Here is a 23,274-nt window from a genome sequence, read left to right as displayed (position 1 = left end):
ACTATTTAGCTGAATTACCCATTAGACAACTGGAGCCAGAAGCTTCTACACACTCTAGAATGTGAACAATTTAACTCTCGCTGCATCACCCAGAAAAAATGGTGGCAGGAATGGTGAGAGAGAGGAGGAATCTCTGAGTTAAGAGTCTCAAGGGAGATTTCTTCAGGTCTGAAAAGGCAACTGGTAGGATCATCCCATTCTCTCTCAGAAGCTTCTGAAGTGGAAGAAAAACAAGCAAATCCTAAAGCAAGTAACTTTATTATCATTCCTTTAAAAAGAACCAAGGAAAATTCACAACATATGTGAAACACAAACAGCTGTGGTTTAGGAGGTAAACAAAGGACCAACACAACCCTGAAATGCAACAGCCTCTGAGTGGCTTGGGCCGCATGTGACTGGGGTTCTGTTAAAAGGGCAGGCTCCTCCCTCCCAGCCCTGAAGCCCCAGGAACCTGCATTGAAAGACAAGCTCTCCTACTAATACTCAAATTGCAGGGTCTTGCCCTAACATCCAAGACTTGGTAACATCTCCTTTCTCCCAACACCCAGCTGGAACTCAACTAATCCTAAATGAAAACTCAAGAACAGCACACCAGATGCCACCTGTTGTTTGTCAGGGTCTCAAACTCCAGAGGAAATGCATTTGCCTGTCATGGTTTTCCTCTCTAAGGGCACCTGTCTGAACTTGGAGCTGTGCTTCCACTGGTGCCTCATGGGGCCTGGGCCTACTCTCAACCTGAAGTCACACTTTTCTCTGTAAGACATCAGGTGGGGAGTAAGTCCAAGAAGGTGGCAAGAGGCTCCCAAGCAACAGAGCATGCTCGTTCCTGGCAGGCATCTCCCACAACGCCCCAGAGGGCTGGCGAGGCTGTGACTGCATAAGGACAGACAAAGGGCAGAGGGGTGCTTGGAAGTGCTCATCACTCAGGGGAGCTGGCAGGCCCGGGATGACAGGCAGCCTGAACAGTGCTGGAACAAAGACAGCCACCCTGCGCCCCTTGTCGAGCAGCTGCTTGTGATGGGAAGCAGCACGTCGGCACCACCTCCTTCGTCGCAGGAAATGTTTTGTACTGGGCCAATGACTTCAGTTTTCCTTGCCTGGAGATGCCTTCTGAAGGAAGGGGACAGGGAATACAGGAGGGAATGCTGCAATTGGCATCTCCAGGGCTGCCAAGTCTTGAGTTCACTTGGGGCCAAGGCACTCTACAATCCCATTCCCCTTCATGCCATCGAAGAAGAAGAAGTTGTTGTGAGGAGGGTCCCGCTGAGACAGGGCCTAGGGAGAAAAATGAAAAGAGGGTTTATCTCAAGTGCTTTAAGAGGAATAGAGGGAAAAAAAATTCTAAAACCAGTCTAGGGCAGTGGTTCTCAACTGGGGTTGATTTAGATCCCAAAGGGCTATTTGGCAATGTCTGGAGACAATTTTGATTGTCCTATCTCTGCTCTGTCCCTTACAAGCTGTGTCCATGAGGAGATTATTTAACCTCCAAACATTACCTTCTCTACCTAACATGAGAATAAGAAATGTATTAGCTTGGGTTAAACTATGTATCTCAAAAATTTAAAGCAGGCCAGGGCCAGGCACACTCACACCTGTAATCCCAGCACTTTGGGAGGCCGAGGTGGGAGAATCACTTGAGCCCAGGAATTCAAGACCACCCTGTGCAACATAGTGAGACCCCATCTACATGAAAACTGAAATAGGTTGGGTGCGGTGGCTCACGCCTGTAATCCCAGCACTCTGGGAGGCTGAAGTGGGCAGATCACCTGAGGTTGGGAGTTCAAGACCACCCTGGCCAACATGGTGAAACTTGTCTCTACTAAAAATGGTGGCGCGCTACTTGGGAGGCTGAGGTAGGAGAATCGCTCGAACCCGGGAGGCAGAGGTTGCAGTAAACTGAGATTGCGTCACTGCACTCAGCCAGGGCAACAGAGTAAGACTCTGTCTCAAAAAGAAAAGAAAAAGGAAAAGAAAACTGAAATAAATTAGCCAGGTATGATGATGCGTGCCCAAGGTGCCAGCTATTCGGGAGGCTGAGGTGGGAGGATCGCTTGAGCCTCGGAGATTGAGGCTGCAGTGAGCTGTAATAGAGTCACTATACTCCAGCCTGGGTAACAGAGTGAGACCCTGTCTCCAAAAAAAAAAAAAACCACACACACACACACAAAACACCTTAAGACTAAAGCAATGACTAACACTGTGTTGTACCACCACTGGGCAACAGCAGAAATAATTATTCATGACTATTCAACTCAGAAAGGTGGCAGTTCTTAGGCTGTGGCCTTGATCACCTAAGGGGACACATTTAATCAAGGAGCACACTGATCCAGAAGGAGGATCTTCCATGAGGACATAAAATCGCTAGGCTTCCAAAGGGGGTCAGGGCTGGGATCCAGAGGGTCTGGACAATGCTATTTAGAATGGTGATTATCTTGTGGGGTTACCAGACAGAGCACTTTAAAAGACAAGAACAGGGCTGGGCTTAATGGCTCACACCTGTAATCCCAGCACTTTGGGAGGCCAAGGCGGGAGAATCACTTGAGCCCAGGAGTTCGAGACCAGCCTGGGCAACATGGCAAAACCCCGTATCTACAAAAGACCTGTCTTTTGAGGTAGGGTCAGCCCCTGAAACAACATACTGACTCTCATGAGAAAGGGTTTACAATTGTCCACAAATTTTCAAACAGGTGCTTAATCTGGAAAGGATTGAAATTTCACCACAAGCCACCATTTAAAGAGAAGGACATCACCTAGGCAAGCTGCCAGGGCAGGGTTTAATGGTTCCCAGGAGCACCGTCCCATCATTCATGAGGAAGGTGGCGCTACACATCCTGAACTGCTCCTCCTCAAACTCAGCACCAAACCCTTTTCATTTCCTCATCCATAAAATGGGGACAATCACATCTACTATATACAAATAGTGTTATCCAGCCATTTTTCCAGGGAAATTTTATTTATTTAAAAATGTTTTTAATTTTAATTTTTTGAGACAGGATCTTGTTCTGCTGCCCAGGTGGGAGGCACATTCTCGGCTTACTGCAACCTCCATCTCCCCAGCTCCCACACAGACCCTCCTACCACCTCCCAAGTAGCCGGGACTTTTGTAGACATGAGGTCTCCCCATGTTGCCCAAGCTGGTCTTGAACTCCTAGGTTCAAGTAATCCTCCCAAAGTGCTGGAATTACAGGCTTGAGCTACTGCACCCAGTCAAGGGAAAATTTATTCAGCATCTACTTTATGCCAGGTATTTGGCTAGACATTAAGGATTCTGAGAAGGTCTCTGTCCACATGGAGCTTGGATCAGAAAGAAGTTTGCTTCTCTGGGCTCACGTATAAAATAGGCAAATAAAAAGCACCTGCCTGCTAGAGCTTTTGGTGAGAATGAAATGTGACCAGGCTTGTAAAGTGCCTAGCATATAGTAAATTCTCAGTAAGCAGGAGCTGCTATTAGTAGAGGCCAGGAGTCCTTTACCAATACTGGGCATGCCACCAATCCAGCCAGGTGGAAGGGTCCAACAGTCCACAGCTGGAACTCTTAGACCCTGAAACCCAAGATACAGGAGATGGTATGTGTTTTACCAGGAGCCTGGGATGGCTGCTGCTTTCACTATCACCTCTCTTACCATAGACAGGGAGACCTGCCGTGGACGGTGGGGATGGAGAGAAAGGAAAACTGCTATAAAGCTAAGGAAGTAGACATGGATATAAAATAGGGTATCTAGAAGGATATAAGAAAGGAAAGACGCAAAAGATGATTCCAAGGGAGTAGACTTGCGCTTGCCCCCATCTCCTAGTGTAAGCTTTCCATAGTGCTCAGACAGTGTCTCAGGAGAGAAAGGCGAGTCTGAGGCCCTTGGACTGTAGGCCCTGCCTGCCAGCTGGCTGAAGGCTGACCTGTGATAAGTATGAAGGAGTACTGGGGATGAGAGCAGGGTATGGGGTGAACATGGGGCAAAAGGTAAAGTGCCTCCCAAGCAAGATGGGGTAGGAGGAGATTCCAAACACACCCAGCAACCAAGAATGCAGAGTACTCTGGCTATCTGGGATAAACAGAAACAAGATGCTGGGCACCAGCTGTCTCCAGCAGGCAGGAAGGAGGGGGCTGTGTGAGGATGGGGATGTGAGAAGCTACCACCAACAATGGGGTCAAGGCTACCTGCCCCAACCTCCAGTCTCCATCCCACATGAAAAATTTAGGGGGAGCCCCTCAACGGGATGTACAGAAGTGAGGCTGATGGTGCGAGGGCAGCTGCCCAGGGGTCCATGCAGTCTCTACATGATGGTGCCGTTTGAAGGCAACACCTGACACATGACTGCCACGTGGTGAAGAGGACAGGCTCAGCAACCAGAGTGCCTGGGCCTAAATCCTGGCACCACACTAGCCTGGGCAAGCAACTTCTTTCCTGCACTTTAGTTCCTCTTTTATAAACCAGGGATCACAGGAGTTCCTACCTCATAGGGCCAGTGGGAGATGAAATGAGTACCCACGTAAAAAACACTGTCTTTGTGTGGCAGACAGTGGGCTTTCAGTAAGTCTTGTCTATTATTATTGGTGGTGTCATCACTTTAGGCTACAAAAATATGTACATTCCCATTCACCACTTAGAACGTTCCCATTGCTGCACTCTTTCCTGCAGTTTGTCTACAGGGAGCCTCAGAATACTGCTCAAATAGTTCTCTGGGTGGCCATTACCCTCTTCTCAGATTGGGCATATAAACTGTAATTTTCACATCACTCTGGGTTACGTATAAAACTGAGCAAGGGAAGAGGTATGGCCATTGCACATTTTTCTTCCCCCTTCAAATATCTCCTCAGTGCCCATCATAGAAGAAAGTTAGATTGATCAAAGGAAGAATTTAGACCAGAGAGAAGGATCAGAAAAGAATAGACCAAAAAAAAAAAAAAAAAAAAAAAAGCCATAGGAAAATGGTGTGACTAACAAATTGAGTCAAATGTCTCCAGAATTTACAGACCCCACGACAAAGTGTTAAGGGCTGGGTCTCCAAATTGTCCTCCCAAGTTCAAACTTGACATGTACATGGACATGGCCAATTATTTAACCAGGCATGACTCTGCTCCACAAGAAAGAAGGAAAAAGCCTCACTGGAGTCCACTAAGGCAGCCAAGAACCTGCAGAAGGCAAACTTAACATCTTTGGGCAACTAGGAAAGTCCGCAAAGAATGTACAATATGTTTGGGGGTATGGGATAGTTTTAGCACCCAAATGTTCCAGAAGACCCTCAAAAGGCTGTGCTAGTTACTGGCTATGTGACCCTGTAGGAAATGCTTCCCTTCTGAGAGAGACATTAACACCTACCTAACAGGGTCACGGGTCATCCTGTACAGAGCCTTGAGGGGCTCCTGGTGTGTTCATGGGGACACAGACATCGATTTCTCTGCAAATACCTACAGTGTGTGGGTTAAAAAGAGGGAGGCTTGGCCGGGTGTGGTGGCTCACACCTGTATTCCCAGCACTTTGGGAGGCCAAGGTGGGCGGATCACGAGGTCAGGAGATCGAGACCATCCTGGCTAACATGGTGAAACCCCATCTTTACTAAAAATACAAAAAATGAGCTGGGGGTGGTGGCGGGCACCTGTAGTCCCAGCTACTCAGGAGGCTAAGGCAGGAGAATGGCATGAACCCGGGAAGCAGAGCTTGCAGTGAGCTGAGATCGTGCCACTTCACTCCAGCCTGGGAGACAGAGCAAGACTCTGTCTCAAAAAAAAAAAAAAAAAAAAAAAAAAAGGGAGGGCTTTGATGCCATGGTGATGAATGGAGATAAACTGTACAGAGGTTAAGAGCACAGGTTCGACTGGGCACGGTGGCTCAAGCCGGTAATCCCAGCACTTTGGGAGGCTGAGGCAGGCGGCTCACGAGGTCAGGAGATCAAGACCATCCTGGCTAACACGGTGAAACCCCGTCTCTACTTAAAAAATACAAAAAACTAGCCGGGTGTGGTGGTGGATGCCTGTAGTCCCAGCTACTCGGGAGGCTGAGGCAGGAGAATGGCGTAAACCCGGGAGGCGGAGCTTGCAGTGAGCTGAGATCCGGCCACTGCACTCCAGCCTGGGCGACAGAGCGAGACTCCGTTTCCAAAAAAAAAAAAAAAAAAAAAAAGCACAGGTTCTGGAGCCCCTTTCATGGGCCCCAGTGTCTTCCTCTTAACTGGGGATCATGATAGTACTCACTATAAGAGCCATGAGAAGCAGAATCCCCGACCAAAACAACAGGCACTGGATAACTAACACAGTTAGGGGAGAGCAGATCACACCTTCGAGGCACTATGGCCAACTGTGCGCTGAGCACAAAGCTGGCACTCCAAGGTCATTTGCTGAACGGCCACCTGGATGGGCCAGAGAAAATGGGATGAGGTGGAAATGGGTAGGGCATGAAACAAAGATGAATGGGGTAAGAGAAAGCAGGCAGCTGTCTAAGACAGTTTCCATTCTCTCTGTCAGCACATATACAAAGTCATGGTTAACTATTTTCTGCTCCATAGTGATGTTTTACCTTCACAATTTCCTGTGCCAAAATCCCTCCAACCACTGCACACACTGGGGCCATCTCGGAGAAGCAGTAACTAAAAGAGAAGGAAGACAAGGAAAATGGAGCACTGGCAACAGAACTGTGACCATGACTTCTGGAGAATAAAAACAACTCTCCTGAATAAAAACAACTTCTAGCAGGAGGGCCAGATTCAGACAGCAGTGTTAATGCTGGCATCTAGGCATGAAAACGAAATCTGAGCCAGGGGTTCATAAGTGGTTGGAAAAGACCTTTGAACTTTGGCAACCAGAAATTCTTTCACAATACTTTTATTTTTACCTTTATAAGTTAAAGGAAAGACTATATCTGTGCTTCCTATATCTGTCCTAGAGATATCAGATGTTTCAGCGCCCTGGTCACATTCTCGCAATTCTCTTCTTACCCATAATGGGCAGTGGGTTCTATATGCTATTCCCAGACAAATGTCAGGGAGCAGGCCTGTGTTAACATGTAGGAGGCAAGGGAAACTTGAGGCCTGAAATTAAAGTATGAGGGCAGAAAGAGTCTTCACAACCCACATAGAAACCAGCCCTTCTGGGCCAGGATGGGGCATCCAGAGGACAAATTTTAGATGACACAGTCACCTGCCCCTCCAAGTCACCCATCCTAGTGAGCAAATCACTTTATTCCACCACTTCCCCAAGGGAAGTGTGCTCTGCCAGCTCCTACTCCTGAACACAATGGCGTGTGCTCACCAAGCAAACTGGAACACAGACAAGTGAAAGGGAAAGCCTCCCTACAGAACACTACCTCCAGTCTCCCCAGTTTGGTGCACATCCTTCTAGATATTTTTTTTTGGAGACAGAGTCTCGCTCTGTCACGCAGGCTGGAGTGGCAGTGGTGCAATCTCAGCTCACTGCAAGCACCGCCTCCCGGGTTCATGCCACTCTCCAGACAGCCTCCCGAGTAGCTGGGACTACAGGCGCCTGCTACCACACCCGGCTAATTTTTTTATTTTTAGTAGAGACGGGGTTTCACCATGTTGGCCAGGCTGGTCTCGATCTCTTGACCTCATGATCCGCCTGCCTCAGCCTCCCAAAGTGCTGGGATGACAGGTGTGAGCCACCACACCCAGCCCCTTCTAGACGTTTTAAAAAGTGCACAATCTAAATGGATATAATTAGGCCAGGCTTGGTGGCTGATGCCTGTAATCTCCAGCCTGGTGACAGAGCAAGACTGTCTCAAAAAATAAATAAATAGGTATAATTTAAAACCCAAATATTATCAACTATTACTTGTTCTGTTCTATAACCTATTGAGGGACATTTAAGCTGTTCAACACTGTAATCATATGTCTCGACAAAGACACAGGTGTTGAAATAATTCCTTAAGGCAAATTTCTAAATATGTGTGTGTATATGTATGTGTGTGTGTATATATATATATAGACTACAAGCACCAGTCATCAATACCCAGTTAATTTTTCTATTTTTTGTAGAGACAGGGTTTCACCACATCGTCAAGGTTGGCCTCAAACTCCTAAGCTCAAAGCAATCTGCCAGCCTCAGCCTCCCAAAATGCTGGGATTATAGGTTTGAGCCACTGCACCAGGACAATCATGGCTTATTGGGTCAGGGAACCGCAGGTGCTTCAAAGACCACTGCTGGCCCTAAATGGAGTGGGGTTTGCTGTTGCCTACCTGAAGTTCCCAGCAGGAAGGGAAGAAAGGAGGGACTAGGGACTCTGGCAGACCTTACTGTTGATAAGAAATCAAGGTAACATGTTATTGCTAGAGCAAGCACTGTGATGATACCTGGGGTGGGATGTGGGTTGGCTACTTACTACCTGATGCCTAGTACATAATAGCTGCTCAGTAAACTGTAGCCATCATTACTGCTACAAGCTGGAGGCACTGCAAAGCCGAGTTTAGGAAGCCCCTCAAGACATGGAAAGGGAATTAGGGTGAATGCATGATCCCAGAGCTGCTTGAAGGAGATTATGGATGGAGCGTGTGGTGGCTCACGCCTGTAATCTCAGCACTTTGGGACACCAAGGTGGGCGGATCATCTGAGGTCAGGAGTTCGAGACCTGCATGGCCAACATGGAAAACCCCATCTCTACTAAAAATACAAAAAAAATTAGCTGGGCATGGTGGCGGGCACCTGTAATCCCAGCTACTCAAAAGGCTGAGTCAGGAAAATTGCTTGGACCTGAGAGGCAGAGGTTGCAGTGAGCCGAGACTGTGTCATTGCACGCCAGCCTGGGCGACAAGAGTCAAACTGTCTCGAAGAAAAAAAAAAAAAAAAAAAAAGGAGATTGTGACCTAGTCACCATCTGGTCTTCTCCAATCAAATCCTAAGCCTGTTTATGAGAGCAAAGAGGTGGTCACATAAGGTGAAAGCATGCAGTGTCCAAGTAAGAGGATGCTGGGAACATGGGTGGTTGTGCTGCTGGGGGTATAAATTGATAGGATACCAATGGGGGCAAAGTGGCAATGCCGACCAAATGATAAATTACATGGAGGCCGAGGCGGGCAGATCACGAGGTCAGGAGATCGAGACCATCCTGGCTAACATGGTGAAACCCCGTCTCTACTAAAAATACAAAATATTAGCCGGGCGTGGTGGCGGGCTCCTGTAGTCCCAGCCACTCGGGAGGCTGAGACAGGAGAATGGTGTGAACCCGGGAGGCAGAGCTTGCAGTGAACGGAGATTGCGCCACTGTACTCCAGCCTGGGCGACAGAGCAAGACTCTGTCTCAAAACAAAACAAAACAAAACAGAAAAGCCAAAACACAACTTGAGTGAGCAGGCAACTGGTTTAATAAACTCCATCGCTTCACACACTGGAATACTGAGGAGCTGTGGAAAGGAGGGGCAAACTATATACTGATCTGGAGATGTCATCAAGAAATAACAAGATCACGTAAAGTGAAAAAAGGTAGAGAATAGTGTTTACAGATCTTATATTGCCTTGAATTTTGAACGTGCATATAAGATACTTATTGTAAAAATCAGAATCTGCCCCCTCTTTATTTTTTATATATTGCTATTCTAGTGAAGAGGCAGAAGTCGACAGGAGCTAGCAGAATGTGGCAGGGGGCTCTCTGCAGGGCTTTGGGTCTAATAAAAGAGCTCCTCAAATTAAGGCAAATCCTGAAAACAAACTTCATCTGTCCAGACTAAACAGTAATAAATACTGAGACCAACCTGACAAAGTCCTCAGGAAGCAGGTCAGGACTAATACCCAGTGAGTCAAGCACATCATTTCGTATCTGGAGCAACAACTCGGAATCTTCCTCATATGTATCAGAACTGGGATCTCTTCCTTTATCTGTACGGAACTTTAGGAGCACTGGGAAAAAGAAAAAGAAGGCAGGTTATAAAGTCGCTCTTTTTTTTTTTTTTTTTTTTTTTGAGATGGAGGCTCACACTGTCGCCCAGGCTGGAGTGCAATAGCATGATCTTGGCTCACTGCAACCTCTGCCTCCCGGGTTCAAGCGATTCTTCTGCCTCAGCCTCCTGAGTAGCTGGGACTACAGGCACATACCACCATGCCCCGCTAATTTTTGTATATTTAGCAGAGATGGGGTTTCACCATGTTGGTCAGGCTGGTCTCAAACTCCTGACCTCGTGATCTGCCCGCCTCAGCCTCCCAAAGTGCTGGGATTATAGGCGTAAGCCACTGCACCTGGCCACCTTTTTTATTTATTCAACAAACATAGTCAGAGAGGCAATCCAACAATTGTAAACGCAATTTACCTTACTGTGAAAAGTGCTGTGATAGTATAATAGGGGGTCTGACACCCTCTGTAGAGTGGTATTAGGAAGGCTTCCCTGAGGAAACAACAATTCAATGATGTATGAGTTTGAAAGGGGCAGAAAGCAGTGGAAGCTTCCAGTAGAGGAAAAAGGCTCTATTAACACCTGGAAGAGCCAGGTGCGGTGGCTCATAGCTGTAATCCCAGCACTCTGGGAGGCTGAGGCAGGTGGATCACGAGGTCAGGAGTTCGAGACCAGCCTGGTCAACATAGTGAAACCCCATCTCTACTAAAAATACAAAAATTAGCCAGGCGTGGTGGCACACACCTGTACTCCCAGCTACTCGGGAGACTGAGGCAAGAGAATCACTTGAACCCAGGAGGCAGAAGTTGCTGTGAACCAAGATTGTGCCACTGCACTCCATCCGGGTGAGAGTAAGACTCTGTCTCAAAAAAGTAAAATTAAAAAAAAAAAAGCTGGGCGCGGTGGCTCACGCCTGTAATCCCAGCACTTTGGGAGGCCGAGGTGCGAGGATTACCTGAGATCAGGAGTTCAAGACCAGCCTAGTCAACATGGTGAAACCCTGTCTCTACCAAAAATACAAAAATTAGCCAGGCACCTGTAATCCCAGCTACTTGGGAGGCTGAGGCAGGAGAATCGCTGGAACCCAGGAGGCCGAGGTTGCAGTGAGCCGAGATCGTGCCACTGCACTCCAGCCTGAGCAACAGAGTGAGACTCCATCTCAAACAAAAAAAGGCCCAGAAGAGGCCGAGTGTGGTGGCACACATCTGCAATCCCAACACTTTGGGGGGCCGAGGCGTGAGGATCGCTTGAGCCCAGGAGTTTGAGACCACCCTGGGCAACATAGTGAGACCTCACTGCTACTAAAAAAAAAAAAAAAAAAAAAAAAAATTTAGCCAGGTATGGTGGTGCCTGTAGTCCCAGTTACTCAGGAGGCCAAGGCAGAAGATCACTTGAGCCCAGAAGGTCAAGGCTGTATGAGCAGAGATCTCATCACTGCACTCCAGCCTGGGTGACAGAATGAGACCCTATCAAAAAAAAAAAAAAAGAAAGAAAAAAAGGAAAAGAAAAGGAAAAAGGGAAGGGAGAAGGGAAGGGGAAGGGGAAAGGAAAGGGGAAAGGAAAGGGAAAGGGAAAGGGGAAGGGGAAGAGGAAGGGGAAGGGGAAGGGAAAGGGGAAGGGAAAGGGACCCAGAAGAGAGATGATAAGGAGTGGGAGGTATGCATTCTAGGCAGGACCAGTTCAAAGGCTGCTTTAGCCAGAAAGGCCAGACAAATACTTAGACCCATCAAACAGGCACAAACAAAACCTCCTTTACTATGAAAACTACCTCAATCCCCATAAACGGATGTTTAATTTTGGTTGTGAACCAGAGGAAAGGTTCAGATGATGGCTGTGAGTCAGAACTATTGTGTAGGAAGACCCCAGTAAGGCTAGAACTTTTATCCCAAACAAAGACAAATAGGAGCAAAAGACTGATTAGGCTGGGTGCAGTGGCTCATGCCTGTAATTCAAGCATTTTGGGAGGCCGAGGCGGGTGGATCTTCTGAGGTCAAGAGTTTGAGACCAGCCTGGTCAACATGGTGAAACCCTGTCTCTACTAAAAATACAACAAATTAGCCAGGCGTGGTGGCAGGCACCTGTAATCTCAGCTACTCAGGAGGCTGAGGCAGGAGAACCACTTGAACCCAGGAGGCAGAGGTTGTAGTGAGCCAAGATCACGCCACTGTACTCCAGCCTGAGCGACAGAGTGAGATCTCATCTCAGAAAAAAAAAAAAAAAAAAAACACTGGCCAGGTATGGTGGCTCACGTCTGCAATCCCAGCACTTTCGGAGGCTGAGGCGGGCAGATCACGAGGTCAGAGGTTCGAGACCAGCCTGGCCAACATGGTGAAATACTGTCTCTACTAAAAAAATACATAAATTAGCTGGGCATGGTGGCGCACACCTATAGTCCCAGGTACTTGGGAGGCTGAGGCAGTAAAATCACTTGAACCTGGGAGGAGGTTGCAATGAGCCCAGATCGTGCCACTGCACTCTGTCTGTGTGATAGAGCAAAATTCCATCTCAAAAAAAAAAAAAAAAAAAAGACAAAAAAAGACAAAAAAAGACTGATTAACATACCAACACCTTCTAACTGCCCACTACACCTTGTCCACAGGTAACGTGCCTGTGGGTGGGCAGGCATTCTTTCTCCCTACATGCTGCCCAAGGAAAGGGCACAGCCAGTCTCAAGCCTTATCTCTAAGGACAATACTCCTTCTCCCACATCACACAGGATATTTCAGAACAGACATAGAGACATGGATCAGCTTCTAGGCCCACGCCCTGAGTGCGCTGGGACCATATTTCACACCTGGAGACGGGGCTTTACAGTTTGCCAGTTCTTTCATTGATGTCCCTTCCGTATATGTTGACCGAAAAAGTAGACTTACTCAGCAAATTATACTCTCTACCAGGACAAGGGGTTCCTACATAAAAGTTAAGGTAAATTGAAAACTACCAGGAGTTGCTGTGAGGCTCTTTAAAAATGCAAGTATTTGGGCCAGGCACGGTGGCTCACACCTGTAATCCCAGCACTTTGGGAGGCCGAGACAGGCAGATCACGAGGTCGGAGATTGAGACCATCCTGGCTAACACGGTGAAACCCCGTCTCTACTGAAAACACAAAAAAATTAGCCGGGCGTGGTGGTGGGCGCCTGTAGTCCCAGCTACTCGGGAGGCTGAGGCAGGAGAATGGAGTGAACCCAGAAGGCGGAGCTTGCAGTGAGCCGAGATCAACTGGGTGACAGAGCGAGACGCTGTCTCAAAGAAAATAAAAATAAAAAATAAAAAAAAGCAAGTATTTGGTACCCACCCCAGACTGAAGCAGCAGAGTCACACTTTTTAAAGACCAAATAGTTTTGATAATGAGCAGCCTATGTTGAGGACCATTCTCTAAGTAGAAGTCACTCCACCAGCCTGGCCGAACATTTACTTTGTGCCAGAGAGACCTGGGTGCTAAAGGTCCAATGTCGAGTGAGTGAATCTTGGTCTCTGCAACTGTGAAGGCAATGGGTGGGAGAACAACTGAGGAGGACAGAGTTTTAGAAGCTGCAACAGGTGGCTCCACTGAAGCCTGGGAGAAGTTCAGAAATGGGTTATAAAGTGTTCCAAGAAGACCTCAAATCACAGATGCCCAGGTTAAAAAAAAAAGACACACCCTGCTTCTGCACTATGCTTTTCTCAGTGCCAATGTCAAAGGCCCCTGGCCTGTATTTCTCTGGTAACTTTCAGGTGTCCAGTATAGATGGGGCTCTGCACATCAGAGCAGAAGTAATTTCTTTTTTTCTTTTTTTTTTTTTTTTGAGACAGTCTCATTGTCTGTTGCACTCCAGTCTGTTGCCCAGACTGGAGTGCAATGGCACGATCTCGGCTCACTGCAACCTCTGCCTCCCGGGTTCAAGCCATTCTCCTGCCTCAACCTCCCGAGTAGCTGGGATTACAGATGCCTGCAGCCCCACCCAGCTAATTTTTTGTATTTTTGGTAGAGACGGGGTTTCACTAAAAATACATATATTCCTGGTCTCAAACTCCTGACCTCAGGTGATCCTCCTGCCTTGGCCTCCCAAAGTGCTGGAACTACAGGCATGAGCCACTGCACCCGGCTGGTAATTTCTTTTAAAAAAAAGGAAAGAAGCCAGGCGCGGTGGCTCACGCTTGTAATCCCAGCACTTTGGGAGGCCAAGGTGGGCGGATCACAAGGTCAGGAGATCGAGACCATCCTGGACAACATGGTGAAATGCCGTCTCTACTAAAAATACAAAAAAAAAAAAAAAAAAAAAAAAAAAAAAAATTAGTCGGGTGTGGTGGTGGATGCCTGTAGTCCCAGCTACTCGGGAGGCTGAGGCAGGAGAATGGCGTGAATCCAGGAGGCGGAGCTTGCAGTGAGCCAAGATTGCACCACTGCACTTCATCCTGGGAAAGAAAAGAAAAAAGCTCCAGAAAACCCATGGACTCTGAATACTGTTTGCTTTCTGAGAATGTTACTCTCTTCTCTTTTTCAAGAACACAGCTTCTGCAACCCTCAATGCTACCTCAACACTTGGTAGCCAACTGAAAGCTATGACAATTGGCCAGGCACAGTGGTTCATGCCTGTAATCCCAGCACTTCGGGAGGCTGAGGCAGGTGGATCACCTGAGGTCAGGAGTTCAAGACCAGCCTGGCCAACATGGTGAAACCCCATCTCTACTAAAAATACCAAAACAATTAGCCGGGCATGGTGGCGGGTGCCTGAAATCTATTACTCGGGAGGCTGAGGCAGGAGAATCTCTCAAACCCAGGAGGTGGAGGTTGCAGTGAGCCGATATTGTGCCACTGCCTGAGCGACAAGAGCGAAACTCTGTCTCAAAAAAAAGCTGTAAGGCTGTGACCATCTGGATGCCAGAGAGCACTGATCTGCTACCACCCAAGACTTCTAATTTTGTAGATGTGCTGCTGGTACTCCGATTGTAGTAAATAAATAAATGCAACTGAGTAACCATTTGGGGGCAGGGTAGAGAAATGACTGCAGAAGTGGAAAGTACTGCCTGTTTGGACCAAGCCTCTTTTCCAAAAATGTCCCATAAAATAAAGGAGGCCAAGGCGGGTGGATCACAAAGTCAGGAGTTCAAGACCAGCCTAGCCAAGATGGTAAAACCCTATCTCTATTAAAAATACAAAAATTAGCTGGGTGTGGTAGCAGGCGCTTGTAATCCCAGCTACTGGGGAGGCTGAGGCAAGAGAATCGCTTGAACCTAGGTGGCAGAGGTTATGGTGAGCCAATATCGTGCCACTGCACTCCAACCTGGGTGATGGAGTGAGACTCTGTCTCAAAAAAAAAAAAAAAAAAAAAAAGAACAAACAAAAAAAACCAAATTAAGTAAATAAATGAATAAAAATAAAGAATCCAGCCATCTGTTAGTATAGCCAAAGCAGAGGATATTACATCAAACGTCGAATGCTAGTCCTGTCAATCACTCCTGAGAGAACAGGGCAACAAGACCCAGAATGGGTATCAACACTGCCTGAGCAGATGGAGGCGATGCTGAGCACGGGCTGCTCATAGGGCATAGTCTGAGGCCCTGCAGCAGTCATGTGGCAACTGAGGCTGCCTGCTTTCCAGGTGCAAGGTGGTGGACAGTGGCAGGAGTCCTGTGCTAGATGGCTCTTCTTATTTCTGTGTCACTGGGACAGAAGCATCAACTATCACATGTGACCAACAAGAGGTGATTTTTTTTCAGCTGTTACCACAAAGCTTTTCATCTTTTGGTTTGAAAACATAGCTGTGGGAGTACCAAAGCCCAAAGCGTTATAGTGCCTACTATGTGCCAGACACCATACTAAACATTTCACATGCATTAGCACTCATGGAATCTTCACAATAACCTGGGGTAATTATTATCACCCTTCCTACTGGTTTTTATTGTTGTTGTTGTTTTGAGACAGAGTCTCGCTCTGTCGCCTAGGCTAGATTGCAGTGGCATGATCTCAGCTCACTGCAACCTCTGTCTCCTGGGTTCAAGTGACTCTCCTGCCTCGGGCTCCCCAGTAGCTGGGACTATAGGCACCCACAGCCACGGCCAGATAACTTCTGTATTTTTAGTAGTGACAGGGCTTCACTATGTTAAACTTCTGACTTTAAGTGATCCTTCTGCCTCAGCCTCCCAAAGTGCTAGGATTATAGGCATGACCCACTACGCCCGGCCTACCCTTCCTACTTTGCAGATCAGGAAACTGAAGTTCAGAAACATTAAACGACTTGGTCACTGTAACTCCCAAGTACTGGAGCAGAAATGTAAACTCAAATCTAGCTTCAGAAATTGTACTTCTTAACCCTAATGGAATCCAAAAGAAACTGCAGGTCCATACGGGGACAGAGCACCTAGGATTCCAAGTGGTCTGGTTCTTTGCTACCCACCTCAGGGGATCCCCCATTTGATCATGTTTTTGTCAAATGCATTTTTCCAGATGGGCCTTGCCTCTGTTAATTTCAAGCTGTAAGTTCAGTGGGTGAGAAGTGGGGATGGAGGTCATACAAAACCTTGCCCATCAATCTTGAGAGAGTAAGACCAGGAATAAATAGGATGGCATTAAGAGCAGAAGCAAAGGCAGCGGCAGCTGGCCCTGCTGTTTCTCTGGGCCCCTTGCCTGTTCCTGGTGCAGTTCGGCTGGACGAGGGCCGGCAGGCTGGCACCGTCCACATACCTCGCTGACCACATCTGAAGTCCTTGCAGGGCCTCTGGGAAGGGGGCCAATCAGTCCAGCCACTTATTTGCAGCAAAACAAACAGAAGCTGTCTTTTTTCACTCTTTCTCGAAGGTCAGACTCCAGTTAGCAGCAGTGGAGGGGGGCAGGAAGAAACCCTTGTTTTTGACAGGCAGCAGCCTCAGAACTGACCCTAGCCCCTGACAAGTTCTTGCTTATTAAATTCTCCTCTTTGTTCTGCTTTATGCCCCGCCCGAAGAGCCAGCGCACACACATACCACTGTTGACTCTGCATTTCTGAAGAGCACCTCCCACCAGTTTACACATTATAAAACTGTTCCGTTAAGATCAAACACTGTCAGGGATAGAGAGCTGCTTCACCAAAAGATGACTCATCAAATCGTATCAAAACACTGCACAAAATTAAGAGTTCCAAACTTGATTAACTTCATCTGAACCTTTTAATTAACTCAGGTTGCTGAAGTCTGGGGGGATGACATTCATCGCTGGAGATGATGGGCTAGTGTCTGGGCTTAGGTTCAGGACTTGCCCATGTAATGGAAAAGGCCAACTTTGGAAAAGAGAAACCAAGCACAGTTTCACATATTTAAAAGAAAAAACTGTGGATATGTGGATATACTACCACCTTTACAAAATAATGTAAGCACTCAAATTCAAATTTAATCTCAGTTCATAACATCAGGTTAGAGCTATAACAGGAATCTGGACAGCAACATTTATTAATCACTGTTTGTTACATAAACTATTACATTTAACTATTATGCCTAAATTTATTCACCAAGGCTACTGAATAAACCACTATTTTAATAGGAAGAAAATGAAGTCACTGTCACAAATTAGCCCCTAATTGCTGGCCCCCAAAACAGTTTCAATTGTGGGGGGTAGGGGAGCTGAATCTATATCAAAACTTCATTTACATGAGAAAGGCCTAAAGTTTTTCGGTGCCAGATACCTCAGCCCCAATTCTCTGGCTCCCTGCGGCTGAACATAGACTCCTCCTCAGGGTTGGCTTTTTTTTTTTTTTTTTTAGACAGAGTCTCTTGCTCTGTCACCCAGGCTGGAGTGCAGTGGCGCAATCTTTGCTCACTGCAACCTCTGCCTCCCGGGTCCAAGCGATTCTACTGCCTCAGCCTCCTGAGTAGCTGGGATTACAGGCGCCCACCACCACGCCTGGCTAATTTTTTTTTTTTTTTTTTTTTTACTAGAGATGGGGTTTCACCATGTTGGCCAGGCTGGTCTCAAACTCCTGACCTCGTGATCTACCTGTCTCAGCCTCCCAAAGTGCTGGGATTACAGGCGTGAGCCACTGTGCCCGGCTCCAGGGTTGGCTCACTTTATGGAGAGTTGCTGTCTCTGGAAACAGCCTGGTAATCTGCTCCACTCCCAGGTGACATAAATTTCCAGAAAAAAATGCAAAGTATGGTAGTCCTCTTATCCAACAGCCTACTTCCTAAGGCAAAGCCCTGGGCCTGACATTCAGTCAATTGTTCATTCAATAAATATACACTGAGCAATGACTGTGCCAGGTGCTGGGCTGGGCAGGCGAGGGCAGAATGATCTGTCCTCTCACAGCATTTCAGAGGGCAATCAACAAAAACTACACAGGAGATAACAACATGTCCTAACTGGAAAATGGGCTTTGAGAGAGCCTCAGGGGGGTGCAAAGAGGTGCCTTGTCAAGTGACCAGGCCCTCCACAGTTGGCAGAACCACCTCGGTCCTCACAGTCCCTGAATATCTGTCTGTCCCGTCCTCTGCACCTTCTCTCTGCAAAGCCTGTCCCTGGCCTGGAGAGCTTTCCAACTGGAGGGCAGCAGGGAAGAGCACAGCTCTAGACTCCCTATTCTTTCACTTACTGTGACCTTGGGCAAGTGACAAGGACCCTGAGCCTCCTCTGCAAAATGGGAATCCCAAGGGCACTTATGGGGTTTGAAGATTAAATGAACCAATACATGTAAAGCACCCAAGAGTGCCTGGGGCAATATCTTCCAGGTCTGTCACTGCTCTTAAGCAAAGTGCAGAAACCCAGCTCACACTCGCCCTGGAAAAGCTGACACTTGCTGTGGTGACCTGTGCCACACAGTAGCTCATTTAGCTGCATTACCATTAATTCAGCTGTGAGCTCTGGACACAACACTGCCTCAGACCTCCCTGTCTCCTGACATTCACTCCCAGCACCCTGTTTTTCCCTCAGACACTCTTACGCACAGTTTGTGATTTTTTTTTTTTTTTTTTTTTTTTTGAGACACGGCTTCAGTCTGTCAGCCAGGCTAGAGTGAGCGGCACAATCTCAGCTAATTGCAGCCTGGACCTCCTGAACTCAAGTGATCCTCCTGCCTCAGCCTCCCAAATAGCTGGGACTACAGGCATGCACCACCACACCTGGCTCGTTTTTTATTTTTTGTAGAGACGGGGTCTCACTATGTTGCCCAGGCTGGTCTCAAACTCCTGAGCTCAAGTTGTCTACCTGCCTTAGTCTCTGAAAGTGCTGGGATTACAAGCATGAGCCATCACACCCAGCCCAGTTTGTGGTTTTATATTCACCTGTGGAAATTAGTACAAGGATTGGCTTGTCTCCTCCATTAGATTTTTATGCTCTGTGGGGCAGAGGCCATGTCTGTTTGTTCACTACTACTATATACTTGACACCTGGCACAGGGCTTGCTCCATAGCTGGCACTGAAAAAATATGTCACACAGGAAGCCTGTTTGAAGAATAAAGGATAACTAGGGGAGAAGGGCTCATGACAAAGTGACACAGGCCGGGCAATCCAGAGGCCAGGCGCGGTGGCTCACGCCTGTAATCCCAGCACTTTGAGAGCCCAAGGCAAGCAGATCAACTGAGGTCAGGAGTTTGAGATCAGCCTGGACAACATGGTGAAACCCTGTCTCTGCTAAAAACACAAAAACGAGCCGGGTATTGTGGCAGGCACCTGTAGTCCCAGCTACTTGGGAGGCTGAGGTACAAGAACTGCTTGAACCCTGGAGGCAGAGGCTACGGTGAGCTGAGATTGTGCCACTGCACTCCAGCTGGGTGACAAAGCGAGATCCTGGCTCAGAAAAAAAATAAAGTGACAAGAGCTCCTGGAAATCCAAAGCAGACCTGGTCTGTTACTGACTGAACTGAAAAGTGTTCGAGCTATCTGGGATGGTTCTGTCTCTTAGCAAGTGTTACAAACATGCTACACACGGAATACTCAGCGAGAAAAAAAGGAAACAGCAGCAGCAGATACACAGGGCACCATGTCTGCCCTTAACAGGGAAACACAATAGGAGTCCCACTTTCACCACTGCATCTGAGGGCTAGGGTGCAGAACAGTCTATAGGTGTGAAGCTCAGAGGAGGGACATAGCTGGGCTGGGGGAGGAGGCAGGGATACTTCATAGAAGCCACCCTGATTCTGGATCTCCTGGCCTCTTACCATTCATGGCATCTTGCCATCTGCTCAGTTTACCTCCACATTACTTTCCTTTGTTTACCTCATTCTGTTTTTCTCTTTAACCCAGAAACTTAAAAGTATGTGTGTGCATGTATATTCATTCATCCATTCTTCAAAAATCACTTCCTGAGCACCTGCTCTCCACCGCTACCCTATGCTAGCTGTGCTGGGGACCCAGAAGCGACCCAGACAGCCCCAGGCCTTGCCCTCACACGTGGAGCTCACAATCTCCAGAGGGCAGGCTCATAAGCCTCTGTCTGTTGCCACAGCCACATGGTGCTTTCATCTCTTTCTCTAGAAAACTTCACCTCCGGAGCAGCCGCCCCTGAAGACTCACTCTGAAATGCCCCCTTTTTGTGCTCCAAGTCCTGCCCACGCTTTCGTCTTTGCAGTGAAACCCAGTCTATGGCCTCACCAGGCATCAGCTCAGAAAAGGGAAAGAAGCTGTGCCTCGTTATTTGCATCTCACTCTACTGAAGAGATTCCGAGGTGCCGGATGAAAGTTGTTGATGGGGAAAAGGAGCGTGCACTTTCTCAGAAACAAGCTCAAAAACAAGATGCCATTTTTTGCCTACCAAATTAAAGACCAAGATGACTCAACCCAAGCAAGGCTGAGGGACCTCGAGCGGAGGGGAGCACGAACGCTCAGTGAACCATGTAAAAATGTGGTATTAAGGATCCCTATAAAAGGTCCTGACCTTTACCCACTGAATGAATTACCTATAAATGTTCACTGCAGTGTTGTTTACACAGGATGAGCCCCCCTTATCCAAAATGACAGGGAGCAGAAGTGTTTGAATTTTGGGTATTTTCAGACTTTGAAATATTTGCAATGTGCTTACTGATAGAGCACCCCAAATCTAAGAATCCCAAAACCAAAATGCTCCAATGAGCCTTTTTTTTTTTTTTTTTTTTGAGACAGAGTCTCACTCTGTTGCCCAGACTGGAGTGCAGTGGCAGGATCTCAGCTCACCGCAAGCTCCACCTCCTGGGTTCAAGTGATTCTCCTGCTTCAGCCTCCCTAGTAGCAGGGACTACAGGCACCCACCACTACGCCTGGTCAATTTTTTTTTTTTTTTTTTTTTGAGACGGAGTCTGGCTCTGTGGCCCAGGCTGGAGTGCAGTGGCCGGATCTCAGCTCACTGCAAGCTCCGCCTCCTGGGTTCACGCCATTCTCCTGCCTCAGCCCCCCAAGTAGCTGGGACTACAGGCGCCCGCCATCTCGCCCGGCTAGTTTTTTGTGTTTTTTTAGTAGAGACGGGGTTTCACCGAGTTAGCCAGGATGGTCTCGATCTCCTGACCTCGTGATCCGCCCGTCTCGGCCTCCCAAAGTGCTGGGATTACAGGCTTGAGCCACCGCGCCCGGCCAATTTTTGTATTTTTAATAGAGACAGGGTTTCACCATGTTGGTCAGGCTCGTCTTGAACTCCTGACCTCTGGTGATCCACCCACCTTGGCCTCCCAAAGTGCTGGGATTACAGGCATGAGCCACCGCGCCCAGGGCCAATAAGCATTTTTTTGAGTGTTATGTCAGCACTCAAAACATTTCAGATTTTGGGGGCGGGATGCGGTGGCTCATGCCTGTAATCTCAGCACTTTGGGAGGCCGAGGCGAGTGGATCAACTGCGGTCAGGAATTCAAGAGCAGCCTGACCAACGTGGTGAAACCCCGCCTCTACTAAAAATACAAAAACTATATAGGCATGGTGGCGGGCGCCTGTAATCCCAGCTACTTGGGAAGCTGAGGCAGGAGAATCGCTTGAACCCAGGAGGTGGAGGCTGCAGTGAGCCGAAATCACGCCATTGCACTCCAGCTTGGGCGACAAGAGCAAGACTCTGTCTGAAAAACAAAAAAACAGAAACAAAAAAGACTGAACAAGGTAGGTACAACTGTTACCACCCCCATTTTAGTGGTAGGAAAACTGAGGCTTAGGAGAGGTTTATGGTCATGACGGATTTAAAAGTCACCACATTCTTAACCTCTATGTTATAGTGTCACCTCTGGAACAGAGACAAAATAGAAGACATGCCAATTTTTACAAAAATCACTTGAAAATGGATTTGGTGCCCCTAACCTAGAGCCCATCAATTTAGAATAATGTAAACCACCATTTCAGATTAGCCCCAGCCCAATACTCGATTCCTTTCCTTAAAAATGTCAGGCAATTCTGCTGGGCGTGGTGGCTCACACCTGTAAGCACTTTGGGAGGCCAAGACGGGCGGATCACGAGGTCAGGAGATCGAGACCATCCTGGCTAACACAGTGAAACCCCGTCTCTACTAAAATACAAAAAAAATTAGCAGGGCGTGGTGGCGGGCGCCTGTAGTTAGTCCCAGCTACTCAGGAGGCTGAGGCAGGAGAATGGCATGAACCTGGGAGGAGGAGCTTGCAGTGAGCTGAGATTGCACCACTGCACTCCAGCCTGGGTGACAGAGCGAGACTCCGTCTCAAAAAAAAAAAAAAAGTCAGGTGATTCCAGAGCTTGACTCTCACCTTTAAACTGAAACATTCTAACTAGTATGAGAAAACTAGTTTACAAAAAGAAAAAGGAAAAAAAAAATCTAAAAGTCACAGGGAAATAATGTGGAAAACAAGTATAAACTTCCATAGGCCCCTAATGCATTGCTTTGCCAACCACACCCTCTGGTCACAGAACTGTTCTGACAGAGCCCTCTACATTCAGAGCCACCCCTGCCTGGTCACAAGCAGCAGGGAGAGAGGGTCTTGTCTCCAGCCCAGCACTTGAGCAGCACATGACCTTGACTCTAGGCATCTGCTGCTCTCTGCCAACCCCTCTTGCCGAGGGAACATGGCACAGGACATTCCCGTGACTGTTGTCTGACAGTCAGAGAAAAGATGTGAGGCTTTAAACAAGAATTGCAGCTGGGCCTTGGGGCCTGTGAGCAGCTCAAACACAGGCTACTGCCAAGGGGGTGGGGGAGTGGGGGAGATGTGGGCCTGCAAAGAAAAACAGCAAGGCAGGTTGCTGACAATGTTGCCCATTATTGTAATCTGGTCTTGGTGGACCTCAGTTTCCCATCTGCAAAAGTGGAATAAGAAAATGTCACGAGGCGTCTGTGAAGTTCAGACAAAATAACCATCGTAATGGTATTATTACTAATGCTAATAATTAAAATCTGAGTACTTTGTCAGGCAATGCTTAAACACAAGGCCCTGGGGATGACAGTGTGACAGCTCTGGCTCAAGTCTAGACTCTAACACTTACGGAGTGTGGTGACCCTGGACAAATGACTTAGCCCTTCCAAGATTCAATTTCCTCATGTCAAAATAGGACAAGACCTGATCTAGTAAGGATGTAAT

At 47.6% G+C, this 23,274-nt stretch overlaps 1 protein-coding gene and 1 long non-coding RNA gene across 19 annotated transcripts in view; one reads left to right on the top strand and one right to left on the bottom strand.

Moving 5' to 3' along the window:
• Nucleotides 1–239: 239 nt before the first annotated feature.
• Nucleotides 240–23,274, bottom strand: part of SAE1 (SUMO1 activating enzyme subunit 1) — an 88,636-nt gene continuing 65,601 nt past the window's right edge. For 13 of the 18 annotated variants that reach the window (XM_077980743.1, XM_028839345.2, XM_077980748.1 and 10 more), the window contains 3 exons: nucleotides 9,697–9,841; nucleotides 6,513–6,582; nucleotides 240–1,275 (listed from right to left, as the gene is read on the bottom strand). In XM_077980743.1, coding sequence (XP_077836869.1) covers nucleotides 1,183–1,275; nucleotides 6,513–6,582; nucleotides 9,697–9,841 — 308 coding nt within the window. In that variant the 3' untranslated portion in view covers nucleotides 240–1,182. Of the gene's footprint in view, nucleotides 1,276–6,512; nucleotides 6,628–9,669; nucleotides 9,842–23,274 lie in introns of all 18 variants that reach the window. The other 5 variants (XM_077980739.1, XM_077980740.1, XM_015124336.3 and 2 more) reach the window with 5 other exon arrangements.
• On the top strand, nucleotides 17,527–21,138 carry LOC144337240 (uncharacterized). Its single transcript, XR_013410041.1, has 2 exons — nucleotides 17,527–17,578; nucleotides 19,822–21,138. It is a non-coding gene; the product is annotated as an uncharacterized LOC144337240 (long non-coding RNA).

Source organism: Macaca mulatta, chromosome 19 (genome assembly GCF_049350105.2).
Source record: "Macaca mulatta isolate MMU2019108-1 chromosome 19, T2T-MMU8v2.0, whole genome shotgun sequence".
NCBI lineage: Eukaryota > Metazoa > Chordata > Mammalia > Primates > Cercopithecidae > Macaca > Macaca mulatta.
Note: the sequence above shows the minus strand (reverse complement) of the source record. Positions and strands in the feature narration are given on the sequence as shown.